Source organism: Micromys minutus (assembly GCF_963924665.1).
Source record: "Micromys minutus genome assembly, chromosome: 31".
In the NCBI taxonomy this organism is placed as follows: domain Eukaryota; kingdom Metazoa; phylum Chordata; class Mammalia; order Rodentia; family Muridae; genus Micromys; species Micromys minutus.
In genome coordinates, this window is record NC_137966.1 from 10,504,524 (window position 1) to 10,521,866 (window position 17,343).

The 17,343-nt window shown below is 46.5% G+C and overlaps 1 protein-coding gene across 1 annotated transcript in view; it reads left to right on the forward strand.

Annotated features, from left to right (window-relative positions):
- The first annotated feature begins 7,300 nt into the window (after positions 1–7,300).
- DOCK2 (dedicator of cytokinesis 2) overlaps positions 7,301–17,343 on the forward strand; it is a 400,191-nt gene continuing 390,148 nt past the window's right edge. Inside the window, exon 1 of the mRNA XM_080942111.1 lies at positions 7,301–7,400. Within this exon, the coding sequence (XP_080798237.1) occupies positions 7,358–7,400 (43 nt within the window). The 5' untranslated portion in view covers positions 7,301–7,357. The remainder of the gene's footprint in view (positions 7,401–17,343) is intronic.

Below are 17,343 nucleotides of genomic sequence, written 5' to 3' on the forward strand. Positions count from 1 at the left end.
AATATTTTTCCCCCTGTCATTTCCAGTACATCCACCAGAGGCCATGGATCCAAGGACTTTTTGGGAACTAGGTAGAAAACTTAAGTTAGCCAGCGAACTCAGTCTGTGTTCATAATTACAGACCAAGAAGTGCTCTTTCTCTGTTTGAATTATGCTTAATACGGTGTTTTCCAGTTCCACACATCTTACTGAAAATTCAAACTACTTTGAGATTCCACCTCACTCAGAATGGCCACCATCAAGAAAACAGATGACAAGCGTAAAGAAGACTCCAGAAGGAGGAACCACCATTCACTGTTGGTGAGAGTGTAAACTGGTGTGACCATTATGGAAATCAGCTTGGAGTTGCTCCAACAACTAAAAATAGAGCTCCCGTATGACCCAGATGTATGACTTCTGGGCTCGTACCCAAGGGTCTTTACATTCTACCACAGGGATTTGCAGACCCACATTTATCGATGCTCTATTTATAATAACAAAGAAATGTGATTATGTTTGATGTCCATCACCAGATGAAGGGATAATGAAAATGCAAAGCATACGTAGTGGGATTTCACTCAGATGCAAGAAAAGGGCAAATTATCAATTGTTAAATTTGTGGGCAGGATAATAGAGAACACTTGAGGTATCAAAGTAGGAGTAGCTACAGGTCCTGGAGGGATACAGAGGGGAAGTGTAGGTAGGGGTAGGAGGTAGGGGTAGACAGGAGTTTGGGGGAAAACACCTACTCAAACTCAGTGTCCATGAGAAACCTGTGACTTTGCAAGCCAACTCCCAGTAAAGTAAGAAAAGGTAAAGAAATACTCCTTCAACAGGAATGGACATCTAAGCCGCTCCACACGTGCGCATATGCACACCTCTCCTATCATGTATCTTCTCAGTCTCTTTTGTTTCCTTACCTTTGATGGAACACAAGCCCCAGTAGTGTTCCATTGTCTAGACCTTAGGAAAAGCAGTTATATGTCCCTAAGGAGCAGGGCCAGTTAAGATGTAGATTCAGTTCCGGGGGAAAGGAGAGTAGTGTGCGTGAGACAAACCAGTGTATGTTCTCTGGCTGAAGGATGCCTGCTAACCTGCCCCCCATGACTCTGTCACAAGGCCCACTCCACAGTTATTAGAAACCAGAAATGCCAGAATTTAGGTGAAAACCCCTCCACTGTGGAACATCAGCAATTAAAAAAAATATTAAACACTATGAGACATCAATATGCCTGTTCAAGAGGCCATCCTTGTGTTTGGCCTTGCACTGCTAGTGTTGGGGTTTGTTCAGTCTAAACGTCTCTAGGTGAGGATTTACTCACTACCAATCATACACAGGAAAGGATGATGTCATCACACAAAAAAATGAGCCTCAGCAACTTCTCAGGAAGAGGAAGGTCATTCTCCAGGTGGACTGGGAGAAGTGAACAGCTCCAGAGCACAGCTATTGCAGGTACCATGGAAACAGTTTAGGAGCTAGGGAACAGATCAATCTGGAGCAGAGGCTGAATTCTCTCTGGAGGAATGGTAGAACATGCAGGTTCTAGGATTTTCTGGCATGTTTAAGAGTCTTCAGAGAATTCTATTTGGTCACTGTTAAAGTGTGATTGTGTATGTGGTATAGGAAAAGAATGGGATTAGAAATGGCAGAGGAGACAGGAAGGCAAGCTCTAGAGGGGAACTAGACCCTCATCATGGCCTGTGTGTGTGTATTTGGTGTTCATGATGTTCTCATGGGTATGGGAGATTCATTGAGAAGCATTAGTTTGACCTTGACAGCTTAGTCTTACAACTGAGAGAGATCCCATTGCTAACCTTATGGTATGCTCATCAGCAATAAGCTTTTAAAATGCACATAAGGGCTAGAAAGATGGCTCAGTGATTAAGAGCTCTAGCCATTCTTCTAGAGAACTGTCAGTTCAGCTCCCAGCAACCACATAGCAGGTCACAACCACTGTAACCCCAATTCCAAGGAGACTAATGCCCTCTCCTGGCCCCCATGGGCACTCATATATGTAGTATACAAACATATATGCAGCCAAAATACCCATACACATAAAATAAACTTTGATAAAGAATAGCCATTAATGGTATAAAGTAAGTTACTGTCTTAGTTAGGGTTTTACCGCTGTGAACAGACACCATGACCAAGGCAACTCTTATAAGGACAACATTTAATTGGGGTTGGCTTACAGGTTCAGAAGTTCAGTCCATTATCATGAAGGCCAGAGGATGGCAGTACACAGGCAAGCTTGGCTCAGGAGGAGCTAAGAGTTCAAAACCTTATTCCAAAGGCAAATAAGAGAAGACTGGCTTCCAGGCAGATAAGATAAAGATCTTGAAGCCCACACCCACAGTGACATACTTCCTCCAACAAGGCCACTCCTCCAAATAGTGCCACTCCCTGGGCCAAGCATATTCAAATCACCACAGTTGTCGATAGGCAGGAAAGCTTTCAACCCTTGGTCTTCTCCAATCCTCCCTCCTGCATTGGCTTCTAGACATTGACTGTTACCATAAGGCAGAGTCACATGCCTGCCATAAGTATTTTCACAGTATCCCTGAATTTGCCTCCAAAGACTTAATATTTACTATCTTGGCTAATTCTGAAAATGTTTGCCAGTATCTGATGTGTAGTGTCAAATTGTTACACTGTTGTGATGACTGAGACTTGACAAGGCTTTCAATCAAATATCCACCAAGGTGTTGGTACGGACTTTATAGATGTGATTTTCACCCACTTTTCATTAGGCCTTAAAAGAGATGATTCTTGATGATCAAGGTGAGTCTGACCCAACTGCCAAGGACGAGCCTCAGCTAGGTCTGGGTTCTGAGAGAAGGTGTGTTTGAGAGCTGGGAAACAAAGGACTACAAGTCAGGTAATAGGTCCAAGCTGATGGCCTATGTTGTGCTTAGATGGCTTTTTAGATTGCATACTTATGCATGCTCTTCCTCCCTCTTCTGCCCCCCTCCCTCTCCCTCTCCCTCCTCTACTCTCCCCCTTCCCCTCCCCCTCCCTCTCCCTCTTCTTCTTCTCCCCCTCCTCTTCCTTCCCCCTCCCCTTCCCTCCTCCTCCCCCTCCACTTCCCTTCTTCCTTCCCCCTCCCTCTCCCTCCTCTTCTCCTCCCCCTCCCCTTACCTTCCCTTCTTTCTCCCCCTTCCCCCTCCCCCTTTCCACCCTCTCTCTCTCTCTCTCTCTCTCTCTCTCTCTCTCTCTCTGTCTGTGTGTGTGTGTGTGTGTGTGTGTGTGCTCTGCTCTGCCCTAGACAGCTTTTTTTCTTGCTACTCTAAACTCTCTGCTTCAGACAGCCAGTTTTCTGCTTGGGACAGCTCTCTCTGCTAGTAAAAATTCTAAAAGCTTTCTACATAGCTCAAGGCTTTTCTGACCAAAGAAAACTGCTATATAAAAAAAGAAAAATTCTTGGATCTTCCTACCAAGTCAAAAATCAAAAGTAATTACTGGGATTTCCAATAAAAATAAGAAAGCTGGGGGGGGGGCACCTAAAACACCTGTGTTCACTTTTCAGACAGCCTTCTCTAGACAGCTATTAGAAAACTTTCTAAAAGAGGTGTGGCAGCTTTCTTATGTAATTCTTGGGCAAGGTTAGAAATCCTGTTGGAGAAGATTCTAAAAGAGCTATGAAAAATTTTAAAAGAGCTGTGTTTGTTCTCCACGAATTATCTGACTAAAATCAAAAATACTGTTAGAAAAAAAATGCTTGTATTTGCTCTCCAGAGATCTCCTGACAGCTCCTCTCTCACTAGAGAAAAAAAATTCCAAGGAACTTCGATCTCTTTCTGCTAGCTCAGCTCTGCAGGCCAAAAAGTCCAGTTTTTTAAAATTTACATATTAATTCAGTTGTTTATTCCAGGTTCCCTTTTGATTATGCTATGAATCTGCAGCCCTCCACCCAGCCCTTTGATTCTTAGAAAAAGGACAACTGATACACTTGTTTTAACGTTGCAAAAGAATTCAAAGGTCTGCCTGCCTTTGTAAATTTATCCTGGTGGGACCTTGTCCTGAGAATACCATTCTGACCACTGCTGGACCTAAACTAGCCCTATTCCAGGTTGACCCTGGATGCCAGCATTTTTAAGGATAAACAAACAAACAAATAAAACCTTAGTTGTGCAGAATCTTGCCTTGTGCTCACCGCTCCCTAAATCTCTTCATCTCCTTCCTTGCTATCTTTCTGACAAGACGGCTCATAGTGTGGTTGCCTCTGTTCCTTTAGATCTGTGAAGCCCCTCATATAATTAATATTGCATCCTTATATTTTTGCATGGTTGAGAAATTATATATTTTCGAATTCATATTTTTAGAGTTCTTTTCCGCGCTTCTAGGGCTGTCCTGAAGGTCCCAGTGTTTACGGTTTTGCTGAGACTTTAGCTACACCTTCACCTCCCGGACTCCTCTGTCTCTCATTATCATGGAGTCATTAACACTAACAGGTGGGTCATTCCTTGGAGGAACATGAAACTCTGAACATTATTATACAAATAAGCCTTCTGCCCACAGCAGCCATTGTCCCTCCTGGAGGACGACTATGCCTGCTGACCCTGTCCTAGGGGCAGGGACCATGTCATTCTGTCCCTACCAAGGCCATGGTAGCATTCCTATGAGTTCAGCACTCAGTCAGTCCACAAGCTTTAAAGACAAGGCTGGGGGTTTTGAGAAAGAAGAAATTGTATCTCTTAATTCCTACTTGACTTTCCAACCTGCCCCACAGGCTCAGATCTATATCTTTTCAGTTTTTGAAAATCAATGGGCAACATCAAGAGAATAATGTAAGGGCCTTATAAGAGAAATGAAACTTTCACAATCTGAAACGCAGATTTCAGACTTAAGAGATGTAGTGTTTATATGTGTGTGCATGAGTGTGTGCATGTGTGTGTGTGTGTGTGTGTGTGTGTGTGTGTGTGTGTTGTGATGATGTAAGAAGGCCCAAATTGAGTCTTATCTATTTGAGACTCCCATGAATGAGATGAGAGATCGGGGGTTGATGCAAAAGCAAGGGGTTTATTAGTCCAGTGCAGTGGGGTAGCTTACATCCAGAGGAGAGACAACCCTGGGCTCCCCATCAGTATAGTTTTTATATACTTAGTAACAGGTAGGCTACAGTGATGGTGACCAGACATGCAAGCATTCGTGGGTTTAGTTGACTTTTAAATCAATTGGCTGCTGCCAACATGGGTTGCATCTAAGGACCTATGCCCTACATTGCAGGGCTGCCCAGATAAGACACTTCTCCCTGGGAAGTGTTGTTTTGGCACCTGCTTGGGTCATATATTTCTTCTCCTACACTCAGGGTGAAGCATTTCTCCCTGGTAAGTGCTGTTTGATGTTTGCCTGGGTCATATATTAAGGCTCTTCCCCTACATTCCAGGGGCTTCCCAGATAAGGTTGAAGTACTCCTTCTTGGAGGAGGCAGGACTGCAACAGCCCTAGGTAGAAAAGGGGAATATAAGATCCTCAGTGGGAGGGGGAAGCTGTAAGGAGGGTGTGGGACTGTAAAAGCCCTTAGGGTCCCTCAGTGATTGAGGATTGTTCCCATAGGCTCATGAATTAAAATGCCTGGTTCCCAGTTGGTGGAACTGTTTAGGAAGGATTAGGAAGTATGACTCTGTTGGAGGAGGTGTGTTACTAGGGGTGAGCATTGAAGTTTCGAAAGCCCATGCTATTCTCAGTTAACTTTCCTGCCTCATGCTTGTGAATCAGATATAAGTGCTCTACTACTGTTCCAGCCTCATGTCTGTCTTCCTACCCGCCATCATGGTGCCCCATCAAGATGATCATGACAGTACTAACCCCTTGAACCGTGACCCCTAAATTAAATGTGTTCTTTGCGTGTTGCCTTGGTCATGGTTGGTGTCTTGTCACAGCAAGCAAAAAATGTTACTAAGTCATTAATATTAAACACGTACACGTTCTCCTGGCTTTGGTCTTCTGGCAAAGCCGTGTTACAGCTGTTTTCTGTGAATGGTGCTGCTGTACAGTGCTGTCCTGAGAATCTTCCAACTCTTAACCCTGTTCCCAAGGGACCCTCAAGATTTTTCTGTTGACAGGGGAGTGTGGGGGAGTCATTAGAACCCTTTCTGAGAGTTTAGTCACTCCTCTCTGAGTCTTTCTTTCTGGCAGCTGCATGTAACTCTATTCCGGGCATACACAGTCGCATAGTCTGAGAGGTGGCAGAGTTAACCTTAAGAGGAGACTACACCTATGCAGCTATGCGAAAGTTTTCATCCAGGTTGGGGTGAGACATTTTAGTGATGGGGCTGTTTTGGGGTTCACCCATGCTCCTGTAAGTAACCCTTCTGTTGTGTTCTTATAAGCAAGGTCAATAAACTTTTTGGTTTTCCAACCTAGACTTGAGAGGAATCATTACTGAGGGTTGTCATTAGAGCCCTGTCTGGGGTGAGTAGAAGGGTTCCTATGTTCCTCAGGGGAAAAAAAAATCACATAACAGATGCACCCAACTTGTGCTGTCAGAAACTGAAAAGCCAATAAATAACATAAAAGAAAGCTAGCATTCTGTGAGAGCTGTCGGTGGTGATTTTGCCTAGTCTTTCCTGATGTGTCTCGGGTAGAACAAGAACGTGGTTTTGTGGGAAATGGTAACAAAGGAAGAAAATTCAAAGAGACTTCGGTCATCATTACGGTAGCCCTGAGAGATATTGTCCTTTTCAATAGAATCTTTTCCAGGTGCAAACTTCAGGTTTTATGTGGAAATGTCTGTCTAAATCATCTGGCTGCCTCTTCCCCAGCCCATGCTTGCTAGTGGTGAGGATGCCCTTGACCTCCTGGAGCTGCTGGCCAGTGGTCTTGAGTAGTGTTAAAAGGGAGTTTCCTGAGCTCTCATGGGATTCCCAATTGGGTCCATGGCACAGAAAGGATGCTAACTAAAGTGACCCCCATCTCTAGCATGTCACCACTGAGCACAGGTTCTCTGATTCTCATGAGAAGCAGGTGGAGGGGGCACTCCTATCCCATCTCCCTGAAGAAGAACCCCAATCATGGAGAAATGAAGATCAGTTCCAAAAGCCCATGCGTAAACTAACAGGGTTTCAGAAGTCAGGGGAACTCTACCCTTGTGGTCTGGCTTTAAGTTTCTGTCCGGCTTGTAGCCACTTGCCTGAGGAAGAGACAAATGAGGGTGGTCTCCAAGTTTTTCCGGGCAGTCTTCTAGCCCTTGGCAAAGTAGTGTGCGTCGGCTGGAGGAGGACGGGGCGGAGGGAGTGGGGACCCAGAGGAGGGGAAGGCGGACCTTGAGAGAGTGAATTTAAAAAGAGGAAGGAAGTGGGGCCCTGCAAGGCGCCTAACCACCCCAGCCAGCTTCTTCACTAGAGAACAGGAGGCTCTCAAGTCTCGGGTCTAGCCATGGCCCCCTGGCGCAAAACTGACAAGGAGCGGCACGGAGTGGGTAGGTGTGGGCACTGGGTCCTCACTGTAGAGGAGGGGAGGTGGCTGGAGGGCCTTGTCCAGGTAGATGTGACAGGGACCTCCCGCTTGGGTGAGGGCAGAGCGTACCATGCTAACTTATGGTCTGGGACACAGTGCGTCTCTCTGCTGCGGTCGTTGGGTTGAAGGAGAAAATGAAGGCAGAGAAAGTGTATCCTTGCCTTCATCCTCTCCCAAGAGCTCGCTCACATATCCTTAAGATGAGGTGTCCTCGTTGACCTTTTGCTATTGAGCCCCGTGTGCCAGGCTTTGCTTTGCACAGAGCATTCTCCATTGGCCAATCTTCAGGCCATCATGGCTCCCTCTCCTATTGCCAAAGCCGGCTCGTTTGCTGGTTTGCCTAATATCCCAGGTATCTGGTTTGGAGCCGGGCTGAAGCCAATGGGGTCCTTCCTTAGAGCTTATGAGGGAACGCGTCCTGTCAAATTATCTGAGGATCGCTGAGAGAAAACAGCCTCATCAGCTTCAGCTATCTAAGCTCCCAGAAGCCTCTGCTTCAAATTGGGGGCGGAAGTGGTAGCTGGGGGGAAGGGAGGTGTCAGGTAATGTGACTCTAAGTGGCACCAGTGATGCAATGCTGCCAACTCTAAGTGAGAATTTAAAGGTTGATTGGGGGATTTCCACACTGCCAGATCGCAGACCTCCCCAAGAGAGGATGCTTCAGTAGGCCAGGCCTGAGGCAGCTCAGCGGTGGGAGTGATAGATGCAGGGGTTTATGTGTGTGTGTGTGTTCCTCAGTTTGAGAGTGACTACTTTGGGGGTTCTCGGAGTTACCCTTCCACACACAAGCATTTGGCACTTTGAGCACTTGATGAAAAGTCCCCAGCAGAGAACAGACAAATCACATCCACAAGGGGTCTCAGGTTCTCCATCTATAAAATGGGAAGTTTGAACTTGACTCAATAGAGGCTCCTTTAAAACTTCAAAGCTTCTCAGACTCCAGCCTTTCTGCGGTAGCCTGCTAGCAGTCTACACAGGAACAGAGGAACTATGAAGAGGGCAGGAGGTGTGGGCGGAGCAACCCTTGTGTCCTAGGGCATGAAAGCTGGCCTGGAGAGAAGTACGCTCAGAAAGGAAGGGCTCTGAGATCTGCTGTGAGAAGAGACAGTGGTGTAGTGCAGGGTAAATGGGAGCCACACCTAGACCACACCCTTCTTCTCCTACTCCATGATAGGGATTAACACTTTCCTATTCCACAGTGTTTCATTGTGAAGGATGCTGAAGATGCGGGGCACAAGCGCTTGGAGGGAGGCAAAAGGCTAGAGAAATATGAGGAGTTAAGACAGCTGGGCCGTCTCTGAGTGCCTTTCCATTTGATTTATTCTTTAGAATGGGTGCTGTTAGCCCCGTTGAAAGGACTGATGTCTCTCGTTAAAGCCCCTTCGGCACCAGAACCAGGTACATCCTCAGCCACCTTGAGGTCTACTTCGCTGCAGGCCATCCCCTACCTGGTTATTTCCCATTCCTACAGCTGCACCCTTAACACAGGACTCCAGAGCTCTAGAGAAGGCCCCAGGGGAGAAGCATAGTAGACTCCTCCCAGGCAAAGCAGTTGGCTTAAGAAAGGCACAGCTTCTGTCCTGAGGAGTTTAGAGAAAGTTAGATGTTTGGGTTGTGAAGTCAAACTTAAGTTCAAATCTAGACTTGTTTCATCATCTATAATGAGGTGGAGATGATGATGATGGTATGATAATGATGGTGATGATGGTGATGGTGATATTGTTCTGTGGGCTACCTGGAGTCATAATTGTAAAGCTCTTGGGAAGACTCCTAGCCAAAACCAAGGAACTTTTCTTAAAATGAACAACTGTAGAATCAAGATAAACACAAAAAATGGTCCCAATGCCAGTTTCTACAGAGAGGGTAGTGGTTTAAGTTTGTAGGACCATCCCCCTTCTCGTCTTCGACTTTGGGACATCCATGTGAGAGTGTATTACCATTCCTACTTTATAGGTGAACACCCCCAGTTTCCTGTGGCTTGGTGAGAATGAAGCTGGCTCTTTTATTCCACTGTCCTCAGACTCTGAAGTACTATAGGCATTCTTTACTATATCAGGAGGGCCCTTGTGGCCAGGGCGGTGGGGGGGGTCTGCCACGAGTACAAGTAGAAAGCTTGTGAGTAAGCAATTGGATCAATCAAGAAGTCTGATGTGGTTTTAGTAGATGCTTGTAGAGAAAAAGCCGAGGAGAGGAGGTTGCTTGTAGTTAGAATAGAAGGGGCTTGAATGGACTTTCTTCTGTGGTTCCGATTCTATGTTTGTTGAGTAGGAATATCCTATATAAGAAGCCAATAAAATCATTTGGGAGACAGGCAGGGATTAAGCACACACTAGCAGGGCGATGGGTAATAATGCTGAATGTCTCTAACTGCCTCCTTCGTAGGTCCAACCCAAATCCACTTAAAATTATCATGGCCGTTGACATTTGCAATCTTGATCCTCTCTGTGTGAGACTAGCCAGTGATGACCTTCTCCTTAGAAGAGGCGTGGGAAGGGAGTGGGGGAGGAGGCAGCAAGAGAAAACGGTGTCCGTTGGGCTTAAGTTTGTTAGGGGTGAAAGATATACCTTCAGTTTGCTGCTCACAAAACCCATTGAACATTGCTCCAAGGTGGACTTGGTCAAATAACACTCATCCCCCATTAGTTTCTCACCTGTGTTCGCCTGCCACAGCACGTGGAAACCTTCACCCAGAGATGCTGTGAGTTGGAGGGGTAGAGCAGCCCATTATATTTTCCATGACGCTTCCTTGGCACGAATGCTCTGCCTCTCTTGATCCAGGCTGCCTGCAGAAGCTCCACCCACCAGGTTCTTTTTGCAGGTATCAGGACTGACAAATGGAACATGGAAGGCCTGGTCTTTCCCTTTAAAGAACACTTTTCCAAAGAAATGCTTCACATTTCCTCGTAGAGCCTTATGGGCTCAAGCCTAATCACATGACCAAACCTACCTGCAAGAAGAACTGGGAAATGTAGTCTGTATTAGAGTCAGCCATATACCTAGCTAATATTCAGTGATTTCACTCATTTTTGTTTTTCATGTTTCCGGAAGCTGGGAGACCAAGATCAACCTGCCAGGAAGAATGTTTTTTCTGTGGCTTCTAGTTGATTGGCAGATAATCATCTTATTGCCCTTTTCCATAGTTATTCCTCTTCACCTTCGGCACCTCCTTGTCTGGTCAGATGGGTTAGGACCTGCCCCCGGGCTTCCTTTTCCTTTATTCACCTCTTCAAAGTGCTTGCTGCAGACGTGGTTCTATTCCAAGACAGCAGGGATTCAGCCTTTAGCCTTCACATTTTAAGAAGAAATATTTAAGTCCACAACAAATTATGTGTGGTTGCCAGGGACTGTAAGTCAGTCCTCAAGGAAGAAGTCTTCAGATTCAGAATTACGGTGGAAAAAAAATGGAATAATATTTCCTCTGAAGTGGGCCCCGTAGGCAAATTTGTACGGAACCCCACTTATGCTCAGAGAGAAGGGAAGAAAATCTCCTTTCTCCCCCCATCTGTGCCCTGTAATTTATGCAAACAAAGGACAGATTAACTAGAAAAGAGAAAAAGAGTTGAAGGTTTCTAGAGTGCACATCATGCTAATTCCTGGGGCACCCAGGAAAAAGCAGCTCAGGGTTGTGTTGAACATGCCCTTACATGGCAGCTTAACCAAGGAGAAAAATGTCTCAGCCAAGTGTCAGGGTAAAAGCAGTGGGTATGGGGCTTCCAGAGGAGGCTGACTCAGGGAAGGGTTCACTCGCTCTATCTTGCAGTTCACTGCCTGTGGCTTACATGGCCACAAAATGCCTCTTCCAGGGAGGATTTATGGCTTTTCTGTTTTTAGAACTACCTGATTTTTGTCAGATAAGAGATGATCCACCAAAGCTTCTCTGTGCAGCTCTTGAGTTTTGCTCTCTTCTAGCTTAAAAAAAAAAATACTGGGAGACTGGTATAATTTCAGGTAGCATGGTTTGATCCTTCAAAAGTGAGATGTTTGTCCTTCACAGCTTATCTCCAGCTCAGGTTTTTGAGGGGGTGAGAAATGATTTCTCCTGAGCCTCTTTTTCAAGTGCTGGCGATGGCTGGTATTGTGGGTTCATTAGTTTGTTATTACGTCTCCTCCATTTTCACCCCGCATTTCCCCCATGTCATCTTTCCTTTATTCAATCAGTACACTGAGTACATGGATTAGAGGAAACCCTAATGACTCCATTTTAACTTGATGACTTACAGAAAGTCAGTGTGTTGACGTGGGTTCAGGACACTGGGGTAACTCTGTTTCTAAAGGGTGGGGCCAAGATCTAAGTCATGCCAGGCTCTATAGATGTAGAAAATGGATGGTCTTCAGTATCTCAGTGGGAAGGATACGGAAGGGCTATTTCCTAGTTCAAGGATACGGAGACACCTATAGCTCAGAACCTTGGACAGAGCTCGTTTACGCCGGAGTTCTGGTGTACGCTGGGCTCTTGTTATGAGGGACAGTGTTCATTCACATACTTCATTACAGATATGTGTGGTGTGTGGCAGGTGATGCATTTTAAGGGTCAAAGGAATCACCCAGGAATCCAGCGAGTCTAGCAAGAAGATTACTGGACATGCAGCATCGGGCCTCCCATAGGTCCTGAACTTGGGCAGCCTTGGAAACCAATGCCTCCTTTCCTGGCTTGGCTTCCCAGCCTCTCTAAATACCCAAGCTGTCCCCTCCAGACTCTCCTCGTCACCTCCCTCTGAGCCCATCACTCTTTCTTAATTTTGATATTCTCAATCACCCCGCCATCACCCCTGCTTGAAATTTGTATGGTTTCAGTCACCCCTAGAATTGTCTGTGTTCCAAGAGGGAAGATCCAGGGTGGGGACCCGATTCACCTTTGCAAGATGACCACCCAAAAAACAGGCCATGGTTTTAAGAAGACGCAAGGGGATCTGCATGTGTGTGTGTGTGTGTGTGTGTGTGTGAGAGAGAGAGAGAGAGAGAGAGAGAGAGAGAGACAGAGACAGAGACAGAGAGACAGAGAGACAGAGATAGAGAGACAGAGAGAGACAGAGAGAGACAGAGAGAGAGAGGAAGAGAGAGATTGAGACTAAAGAGGAAATGAAAGGGAAAAATAATGTAATTGTATTTTACTTTCAAAAATATATGAAAAAGAAACAAAACAAATCTTATACTAGCACAAGAAATGGTTGTTATCTTAACTATCATACTTGGGAACTCAAAGAATTTATTTCGAAGTCAGCATTTTACAGAAACAAAAACCCTTTTATAAAATCAATCAAAGCAGCAAAGAAGAAGCTGAACGCTTCCTAATGACTATTTTGAGTTTTAAGAAGACCACCCAAGTCACTGCCAACCTACGGACGGGTTCTACTCTACTGTTGTCCTTGCCTAGTTCAGTTTGCTATGGCTATTGTTGGGTCACATGACTTGTCACAGGATTCTTCTGGCTAGAGGTATGTGGAGGGGACCATGCCCTCTGCATGGGCGGCATGCATGCAACCTGCTTCCCTAATAGCCAGAGTGAACACTTCTTTAGAGGAACTGGTTCTACTGCCTTAGTCATCAAGACCACAGGCAACTCTATTCACTCACCCACTCGCTCACTCGTTCATCCTCCCCTTATTTCTTGCATAGTTGTTGGTTATCTCCCATGTCCCAGGCACTGTGTTAGTCACCAAGGCTACTGGAATTAGCCCTAAATAGGTCCTACCCATTGGGACCTTATATTCTGGTAATGAAGACAAAGGAACCTTGTGGGTCAATAGCAAACAGTTAGAAACCATGCAGTGTCCTACTGAAATCAAGGAATACTTATCCATGGACGAGATTTTATGGAGAAGGGTCCCTGAACCGTGGGAACATAATTCTAAAGGAAATGCTTGGAGGTATTCTGGGACACCTGTCTTTGGAAGAGAGAACAACTGTGTCTTTGGACCTGTCCCAAGATATTCATCTGGTGCAACAAAAACTCAGGGATTGAAAGCTTAGTTCTTTCCCGAAGCTAATTTTTGGTGCCTGGCTTCTTCCTTTGTCATGTGTCAGCAACTTGGGGTCATTTAGATAATACCCTATGGGTGGGTTGATTAAGTCCATGTAAAGACCCACTACCCTCGTGAGTACATGGAGCCTCATGAGTCAATATCAGCTCCAACCGTCATGTTTAGGTCTGGAGGAGCTTTGGTTGAAAGATGTATTTTCCAAACTGGGCCTTCTCTTGCATCCAGCATCCTCGTGGATTGGCTGTCTCTTGAGACAGGGAGTGTGGTGCCACGATGTTCTGCTTATTTCTGGATGTCTGGGTTGTCTGCTTCTTCTTTTTTTTTTTTTTTAAGATCACTGATCTTTAATCGCAATAATGCATGAGCGCCACAGCCCGTGAACAATGGGAGTGATGTTGTTTGCCATTGGTACCCAACTCCAGAGGAATCTGGGTAGAGACATCTCAAATGTCACTTCAAATAGGCACTCCCTCCCTCCCTCTTTCCCTTCTTCTCTCCCTCTTTTCTTCCCTCCCTCCCTCCTTCCTTACCTCCCTCTATCCTTCCCTCCTATAATTGCTGTGGGTTGAAGAGCAGTCAGACTGAGTCACTGAGCTGCTGAAGATGCACTGTCTTTTTTCTTTTTTCTTTCCTTTTTTCCTTTTTTTCTTTTTGTTCTCAGAGAAGTACATCCCTTATCTCCCTGCCCAAACAAGGACGAGGCAGCTTCAGCACTGGTTTAAATCTACAGTGGCAGAAACTGGGCCTGGAGGAGCTTGTGTGTGTGTGTGTGTGTGTGTGTGTGTTTGTGTGTGTGTGTGTGTGTGTGTGTGTGTGTGTGTGTGTGTGTGTGTGTGACTAGCATATGGATGGATACTGTCATAGGTGTCTCTCTAGCAACTGCTCGAAGAACTCAGAGTCATGGGTCACACTGTAGGGAGGAAAGAGAGGGTGACTTGTGGCAGGGCAGACCCTGAGACACCCTCACTGGTGTGATCAGCCACTAGAGTGGAAACACTGATTTCAGCCGAATTCTGTAGGTCTTCCTGGTGTCAGTTACTTTTCTATTTCTCTGAAGAGACATTATGACCAAAGTGACTTATAAAAGAATACAATTAATTCGGGCTCATGGTTGCAGAGGATCAGAATCCACGATTGTCACAGAAGGGAGCATGGCAGAAGGCAGGCAGACGTGGTGCTTTGACAGTAGCTAAGAGTTTGCATCCTGACCCACAAGTTGGGGGCAGTGGGGGGCAGGAGGGGAAGAGAAGGGGGAAAGGGAGAGGAAGAGGGCTAATTGGGATTGGTAGGGGCTTTTGAAGCCTCAAAGCACACTCCCAGTGACACACCTCCTTCCGCAGGGCCATATTTCTTAATCCTTTCTATATAGAGTTCCATCAACTGGGCACCAAGCATTCAAATGTATGAAACTCTAGGGTCCATTCTCATTCAAGCCACCATGCCTGCCAAGTGAGATTTTGTGCTCACTTTACTGACTGCAGCAGTAAGGGAGTTTCCTGAGGGAAGAATATTCTGATTGTAAAGCAGGGGCAATGCAAAGGACATCTCAAGGAGGAAGTCCCTCTGCTGTGTGGGAGGCTGGGCTGCTAGATTAGCGGTGGAAGTGTAAGAATGAAGTGTGTGGGGCGTGGTCATAGGGAGCAATGACTTCTGTGGATTGTGGAGACTTTACTCTTGATGAAAAAGTGGGATGAGGTATTTCAGGGGTTGGGACAGAGCAGAGAAATGGCACATCTTATATACAATGGTAGTTTCACGGGATGCAAAAGGGGAATTAACTGTCATAGCAGAGAGGCTGGTGGGACGGCTGCTGCAGTGACCTAGATACGAGGTGGCAATGGCTCATCCTCGAGGGGCTGTTGTAGGTGTGCTGACATGGGCCTCACTTCTGGACATAGTAATGTAGGCGGGACAAGTGGATGTGAGAGACAAGAGGGGTGTCTGAAGTGGTCCTAAGGTTTCTGACGTGAGCAGCTAGAAGAGCCAGAGAGAGCGGCATGTGGGATTGTCACCAGCCTCCCTTTAAACAGAGATTGCCTAGCCCTTTCATAGCACAGTGCATCTAGATAGATCTGTGCTTCTGTGTCCAAACCTCACCGCTACCCTGGAGGAGGATGCGTTTACCTTTACAGGTGAGGATGCTCCCTGCCCACTTTAGGTTCTTTTGAAATCACACCTCAGCCCCTCTGTCTTGTCACCTTTCACCTGCTCTGTGGTCCACTTCTTATGGCCATCACGGAACACCACAGACTGGGTAATTGTTTAAGAATAGAAGTTGATGTAGCTCATGGTTTCAGGGGCTAGGAGGTCCGAGAACTTGGCATGGGCATCTTCTCAGCATTTTCGGGGGGGGGGGTTCTTGTAGCTTACAGACATGGTGGATGGTACCACACGTTCTGCATAATATGTGCACAGACTCAAGTCTCCGTTTTGTTTAAAGTAGCTCATGCCACCTTGGGGTCTACCCTCATGATGTCATCAAATCCTAAAGCAAGGACTTGGGAAATAAATTTCCAATCTCCCACCTTGCGGTGCACCCACATCATGTCTGAATTAGTAAGCATAGACTGTCTTTCCCAGTAGGTGGCCCACTGTCTGAGGGTAGAGCTCCTTTGGGAATTAGTTCCGAGTCCATCCAGCACAAGAGTAATAGGAAAACGGGAGGGCAGAGAATCTGTTTAACAGCGGGCTCCCTTGAGACTCCAGCAGAAGCTGCAGGCCCGTCTGGACACGTGCAGTCTGTGTTATAAGTCAGTCACCCCCATCTGTGGATGCTAGTTAAGGTTCCACACAAAGTGAGCCCAGTAACCACTCTGCAAACTGAAAAAAATATGGGTGTAGCCAAGGCTGTTTGGCAAAGTATTCTTGAACTCAGGAGCTGCCAAGAGTCAGAAAAACATCGTTTTCTTCCCTTCCCCCTCCCCCACCCACTCTCTCTCCTTCCTTCCTTCTTTTTCTTTCTTTTCTTTGTTCCTCCCTCCCTCCCTCCCTCCCTCCTTCCTTCTGTTCCCCCCCCTCTTGTTTGCAATCTATCCAGATCAGCAACCCCGCCTATGGGGATGCAGAACAGTAGTGAATCTCTGCACGAGGTTACACATAGCGTCACAGTTATTACTAGTCCTGTTGCTTGGGTTGAGGCAGATGGACGCCTTGTTTCATATGACCATGATCCTGCTCGAGCCTCGTCATCTCTCATTTCCGTCTTCTGGTGAATTGTCTGGGACCCTCCATAGGCCAGAAACTCAACATGCCAAGGCCAACCCTCGATCTGGAGTCTATGTGACGTGCTTCTTTAGTTGTTGTTGACTGGATGGAAGGATGTACGGCTAGAAGGACGAAGAGATGGATGAGTGCATGGGTGGACAGACGGAGGAATGGGTACAGGATGGGTGATAAGGGAGGAACTGGAGAGGAAGACCCAAAGTGTTCCCATTTCTGGGCCTTACAAGGTTCAGATAGACTGAATTACTCCATCTGGCCTCCATCTTCTCACCCCATCCCTTTCCTTCCAAGAGGCTGCGCCCCATGAGCACACCACAGATCTTGAAGTCTTTCCCGGGTGATGACCCTTTCTGGTCAGCCACTGGGCCATTCCCACTGTTCACACCCTGGAAATTCACGGAGATGGCCCTGCTGTGTCCTCACAGGTCACACTGACTCCTCCCCCCACGCTGCCCTTCCTGTCCCTCCGGCCTCTCTTCTTCTGCCTCCTGCCCCTGCTCTGCTCCTCCTCCTTCTAGTCTCTCTTCTCTCATGGGACCTTTCTGGCCCTCGGAGAGCCCACAGCTGTTGTGCCTGGCAGCTTGGCACCACAGAGTTCAGGCAGCTCTTTTGTGTGGGCTCTTCTACCAGACTTCAGAGGGTTTAGGAGAACAAGAGCCAAGATGCTTTGAAGTTCTGTGGTTGATTTCATTGTAATCCCTC